This window comes from Papaver somniferum, chromosome 3 (genome assembly GCF_003573695.1).
Source record: "Papaver somniferum cultivar HN1 chromosome 3, ASM357369v1, whole genome shotgun sequence".
Taxonomy (NCBI): domain Eukaryota; kingdom Viridiplantae; phylum Streptophyta; class Magnoliopsida; order Ranunculales; family Papaveraceae; genus Papaver; species Papaver somniferum.
In genome coordinates this window covers 225258619-225265204 of record NC_039360.1, presented here as the reverse complement: position 1 = coordinate 225265204, position 6586 = coordinate 225258619, and the positions used below count along the sequence as shown (strand labels likewise).

General features: G+C 36.1%; 1 protein-coding gene across 1 annotated transcript; it reads right to left on the bottom strand.

The window, feature by feature from the left end:
* Positions 1-302: 302 nt before the first annotated feature.
* On the bottom strand, positions 303-1422 carry LOC113358804. Its single transcript, XM_026602493.1, has 2 exons — positions 1114-1422; positions 303-996 (listed from the first exon to the last, which is right to left on the bottom strand). Exons 1-2 carry the CDS (start codon positions 1279-1281, stop codon positions 445-447), a joined length of 720 nt encoding a protein of 239 aa, XP_026458278.1. The 5' UTR covers positions 1282-1422; the 3' UTR covers positions 303-444.
* Positions 1423-6586: the final 5164 nt, after the last annotated feature.

Below are 6586 nucleotides of genomic sequence, written 5' to 3'. Positions count from 1 at the left end.
AGATTTAAATACTGTTTAAATGGCCAAAATTTTAAAAATGGTCAGGATGTAACCAGTTTCATCGTTCCCATTTTAAAATATTTTTTATTATTTTTATTTTACACAGGATATATCCAATTTAATCCTTACTATGTTTTAAATTTAAGCTATGATGAATCCAGTTTCATCCTTACTATTTTTTTTGTCCATTTCAGCCGAACTATTTTTTACTCGTTCATTTGAACCGTGATTTAAAAATATTTGGACAAATGACCCATTTTCCGTTAAGATTTTACGTTTCCAAACCAATTAATACATACTTGGGAAAAAAAAGGAACAAGTACTCATAATCATCATACTAATGAAGATATAATATTATTTTGCATGGCTAACTTATTCACATCATGATCGTCAATCATCATCATCAAACACTAACAAAAGATATTATTATGTCATAATCCTCAATCACAGATTATCTTCCATTTTCCTTCTCTTGTTCATTTCCTCATTGCTTGTCCCACTAGAATGACTCATAATAAAATCTAAGTTATACAATATTGGGATCATAGTCATTGAACATAAGAATACCAAAATGGGTCCGAATATCCAAAGCAAAAGTGGTAATGCTGAATAGAAAAGTCTATTCCCAACCGTGTTAAGAACAAACCCTCTTTCTAATAGCTCTGATATGTATTGGGGATTCACCATTGAAGCACCAGCTGTATCTTGTGGAGAATTTATCAGGAAATTCACTTGGTTTATAAACCTGATTGATAACGAATAACATAAGAATGCAAAGAGAAATATGATTAATAAACTGACGTATTTTAGAGCTGTCATAAATTCTCCATGAGCACCATATACAGTTTCGTTTAATGGTTTCTTCACGCTGTACGTGCTGCTTATGACTGCTGCTAAACCCGTACATAATAAGATTGATGTTGTTGCCATTAGAGTTGATCCCATTATCGCGTTTCGTAGCGTCTGCACTGCTAGGATATTTTTCTTATCATTATCCTGTAAAATAAATGATCAATCAGTAAAACTATAACTCTTTCTTTTGTATTCAGGGAATGAATATATGATGATGATATATGAAGCGAGAAAAAGTAAATAAAATCAGAATGATCATACCTTCATCATGGATGAGACCCATAAACGTCGGCCAGCTGCATTGGTACCGATAATGGTACTATATGGCTGGGTTCTAACCTTATGCCATAAGTAAACATGGTATATGATGGTGGCTGCAAATCCTAAAGGAACAAGCATCAAATCCAAATAACTATTTCTCCATTCCATGTCTTCTTTGTTCTTTTTGATGTAGATTCTCTCCTCTATTCTTCTTAATTGTTTCTCTATTCACTTCTAGGAGTACTAGGGTTAGTATCTACCCTGAAACTCTCCCCACAAGAAGCTGATTTTATATGTGAAGTTTGGTACCCACAAAGCTCTATTTATATATGAGTTTAGAAACTGAAAGAAATGAATATGGTCTGCATTTGGATTCAAATGCTAACATGAAGTGCTTTTTTCCTTCTATATTTTAATTGGTAACCTTTTGCTTCGATAAAAAGTACCGCCTTTTTCTTTTAGGCCTTTCTTTTAAGCTAAAATACAAAGGAAGTCCAAAATGAGGGAGTCTAATAAACTTGACATCTTTAACCCCATCGGTGAGCAAAGCTAATTTTGCACACAAATGTACATGGTTGTTGCAGGGTCACCAAATACCACAAAGATCACTAATCTCCGTATGATTGGGCGTGGTTGACAATGAAGACAATTAGTCCCCTGAAATTTGGTAACCTTTCGTAATAGCTTTGCAAATGTACGTGTCCACTATATATTTTTTTTTTACGTATGTTATTAATTGTTGAACTAGTTAAGTGTTGTGGCATTCCTTCCTTTTCAGCAATTACGTATTGTATTGAATTAGTGCCTTCACCTAGATGCATTCTAGAAATTTCATAAATTTTTGTCGACCATTATTGTTTTCTTTCTCAATTACTAGGAATTAGGTTTCATTTATTGTATTCATATTTTGTTATGGTTCAACATATCATGTTCTTCTCCAAAATAGTCTTTAATATACTCATCCTTTAATCGCAAAGAATTAGAGGTAAAGAATATTTTGGGGTCTAAAATTAATTAGAATTTACAATCACAATTATTAATACAAGTGATCTACTTGTACGTTGGTTTACAGAAAACATAAGGTGATCACATAACATATTCCTGAAGATAACATATTCCTGAAAAGAAAAACATAACATATTCCTGAAGATACAACATGTTTATCTACACGAAATCTAAAGATTTGCATGATCTAGTTGATTCTAATTCTATTTTTACTTTCAAATTAAGAAACCAAATATCATGGAAAAACTTATATTTTATTATTTGATTGGAAATATGATTCCATAGAATCAAGAATCCATTAGTAAAAAAAAAGTGCCTGAAGACATTATTTTAAATTAAAGTTTTTAGGGTTTTTACGAAAAATTTGTGAAAAATGACTGCATTACAGAATTAATTCTCGGAAATGAGACAATGCGTGAGGATATTTTATTATAGGATCAAAACACAAAGGATATGTTTACGATACTACATTACACCGGCGATGGGCGGAATCCAGAATATAAACAAAAATTATGAGGCGTGAGACTCGTGAGAGATTGCAAAAGCATTGCTATAATGGTGAGCATTGCTATAATGGTGGAAACGCTTTTGATGTTATTGAAAAGATGGCACATTGCATTTTTCACCGTCTTTAAACTTTCCTTCATTGTTGTTGCATACATCTCTGGGGGACATTATTGACTGTGACTGATCTTGATTGTAGATTAAAATGACTCACTAAACCATCAAACCTGTACAAACATTTGTGCAACGTGCACACGAGCAATGAGCAAATGAGCATCACTTACGGCACGTATGCTTTAGGGCTAGGGCCTAGCTGGTAACCAGGTTAAACTGGAAATGCACAACCAAGCTCAACTATAGCTCCGTAAAAAATTTCAGTTGAGATTTTATTTATTCGTAGATGATTTGATGTTGGCGAGTTTCAAACTTATGTTACTAATATTACCACCCAATAATTTTATCATTATGTAACAGCACTATCGGCAGAAATTTTTTTCTTCCTATCAGAAAATATTCATTTTTACAGCTGCATCCGCCAGAACAGCAAACAATGACGTAGAGAGTTTCAAGTTCAAATACACATCAACTACCACCGTGTGACCGGTTTTGAAAGTACTTGACCACCACAGAATGTAAGGTAGAGCAGTATCCTGGTAATATTTAAGAACTATTAGGGGTGTATATGTCAAAATAGTGGTGCCAAAGAAGTGAGAATCCGACTAAGCGTCGTAGATAACGGTGACAAAGACATATTGGACACGCTAATTTCATGAAGGTAAGACCCACTATCTTTCTTTAGAAGTGATAAAATGACGAAATAAGCCGTTTCTTGTCGTCTTCGATGTTGAAGTGGGCCACTTCAGTTTGTTTGGCGTGTCGAAGAAAAGAGCTGTTACGTGGGTCGGTCATTGACTCCCACGTGAAAGTGCTTTGTCTAGTCGATGAAGCCATCACAGTTCACCCTCACTTAGAGAGTACGGATTAGCCTGGAATTCGTGTGAGTTTTGTAAAGGTATATTAATTAAATGCCCATAATTTTGACACGTACGAACAATTCCTATGGCAATGTTTAAATTTATTTTTTCGTTGAACCAGGTGGATGGCCAAACTTGGTTTTCCACTATGGTAAAGCACACGGTGGTTGACAGTAAAGTGCGAGAAGGAAGTGCAGACGCTGGCTCTCGTATCACAACCGTCGCGCTCGTCGTACAAACGCTGGCATTTGTAAGAGACACGCCGACGTTTGAACCAAGGTCGCCAACAGCTAGTTTTAAACGGTCACCAGAACGGCTAGTTTCTACCTCCATAAATACGGCTCGAGTTTGATCTCACAAATTCACAACAATTTTTCATCCGATCAATCTTTTCTTAATTTCAATTTCTTTCAACTTTCAACCATGAATCCTGATTTTGATTCTTCTGACGAAGATATGGAGATGGATGAAATGTTGTACGAAGAAGAGAAAGAAATGTGTATGGAGTTTTTGCATCAAATGGATAAAGATGCAAATCAATATAGAAAAAGGCGAAATTTTATGTTGCAATTACAATCCGGGATCATAACAAAGCTTTTAGAGCCATATGAAGTTGTGACTAGAAGATGGACGTGGCGAGATCGATATTTTTACCACAAAAAGATGATACATGATTATTTTAATCATGATTGTGTCTATTCCGATGAGGATTTTCAGCAACGATTCCGCATGGGACGCAACTTGACGCAAAGGATTATTGCCGATCTTTGTCAGGTACAACCTTTATTTAATTATCAGTATGATGCACGACATGTACGAGGCTTTAGTCCCGAACAAAAGGTCACTGCGGCCCTCCGTATACTATGTTACGGGGTATAAGGGGATTCCACAGATGATTACATCCATATTGAGAAAACAACCGTCTTTAGGTATCTCAAATTGTTTTGCGAAACAATTGTCGAGCATTTTGGTCCAACCTTTTTAAGAAAACCTACTCAGGAAGATGTTCAAAGAATAACTGAAGAAAACACCGCTAGGGATTTTTCAGGAATGCTAGATAGTCTTAACTGCATGTACTGGACGTGGCATGCATGTTCGTTTGAATGGGCAGGCTAATATAAGGGTCATTATCCAAAACCAACTGTAATTTTGGAAGCTTCAACTAGCTATGATTGTTGGTTTTGGCATGCCTTTTTTGGACTCCCGGGTTCAAATAACGATCTCAACGTTTTGTATAAGTCACCATTGTTTGAAGATCTTAAGAATGGGATCACGCCGCACTGTAATTTCACCATCAACGGCCATCACTACACTCGGGGTTATTATCTAGCAGACGGAATCTATCCAGAATGGTGAACAACGGTTCAAGCTTATAAACAAGTAGGTTTTGGACCCACGTCTTCGAAGGATATGAAGTTATCAACACCCAACAAATGAAATGCAGAAAGGATGTTGAACGCGCTTTTGGCATATTGAAAAGGAAGTTTTCCATCATAACTGGGCCGACACGCTTTTTTGATCTTCAAGAAATGAATAAAATTATGCTAACTTGTATCATTTTGCATAACATGGTCATTTAAGAAACCAGGCGTGACCCAACCTGGACGAGTTTTCGAGATGAAGATTTGGTGTCGGATCTTGTGGTGGAGCATGGGCGACCGCCAAGAGAATATAAACTTGCCACTGACAGACTCCAAAATTGGAGAACTATGGACAACTAAGACAAGATCTAACTAAGCACATTTGTGTTTTAAAAGGAGCAAGAGACGATGCGCAGGGGCGAGGGAGAGGGAGATAGATGTTATTTTTTATTCAGTGTTACTTTCAATTTAGTGTTGCTGTTTATTTTAATTAATATTTTTTTTTAATTTAAAGTTGTTTGTTTGACGACTACATTTAAAATTAAAATTGAGGCAATTATATTAAAAGTAATTTTAAATAAATGAGTACAATTAAATTAAACTTAACTAAACAAGAATTAAAATCAGTTAGCAAGAATGTATTCATCTTCGTTTTCTTCCGAGGTATCATCTTCGTCTTCTTCCACATTTACATACTGTCCAATTAGTTGAGGGGTGACTTGTTCAGGGACTTATTGTTGTTCGGCCGCGGCTTGTTGAGCTTCGGCCGCATCCATTCCCTTAGTCCATGCAACAAGTTGTCGTTCATTCATTATTGAAGTGTCCAAGAAGAGTAACTTGTTTAGCTTACAATCCCTGTAGTATTGTTCTCGCGAAAGACGACTTTTTTGTTGATTATTTATAGTAATGCACGGTCCCTGGATCTATATGCATCTCGAATTCCCTGTGATCAGCATAGTTGAACTCGCTTGAACCTCATTCTAATGCTCGTTGGGCTGCGCCTCTCGCTGCTTTTGCAGCTTTCTGACCCCCTCATTTTCTTCTCTTGACGTTGGTGTTAACATCTAGATTATTGTTATGTTTTTCCTGACTACTTGGAGTTCCATCAAGTGAGGAAGCAGGCCCTCCATTCTGAAAATCCTGCGAGATTGGACCATGTGGTGATCTCGCAGGCACTTGATTACCTTCCAGCAAGTATGGATTAAATTTTTTAAGCACCCTCAAAATGGTGAAACAAGTTTCATGTTGGAAGCTTAATTTGTGGGATCTTTTCCATTCTTCCAGACATCTTCGTTCCACATATGGTTTTTCCTTCACCACTTCTTCTGTTGTGCCACATTTGAGTGATCAAAGCTACATATTCACTAACGGCTGCTGAAATTGTGTGAAAGCGATGAGACAACTCATCGGCATCACGTCTATTGAGGTTACCTGTTTCTTCACCAAATTTTTTGTAAAATCTTATCATAAAAAGTTTTATTTTCTTGATAAATACCAGTGATTTCATCCAACTTATATAATACATTATTTCTGCAAAGTGACTCGTCCTCATCCATCGTATACTTGGCACCACGAATTCTTGTGTTTCTTGGTTGTGATTGTGGTGTATTTTGTTGTGTTTCTTGTTGT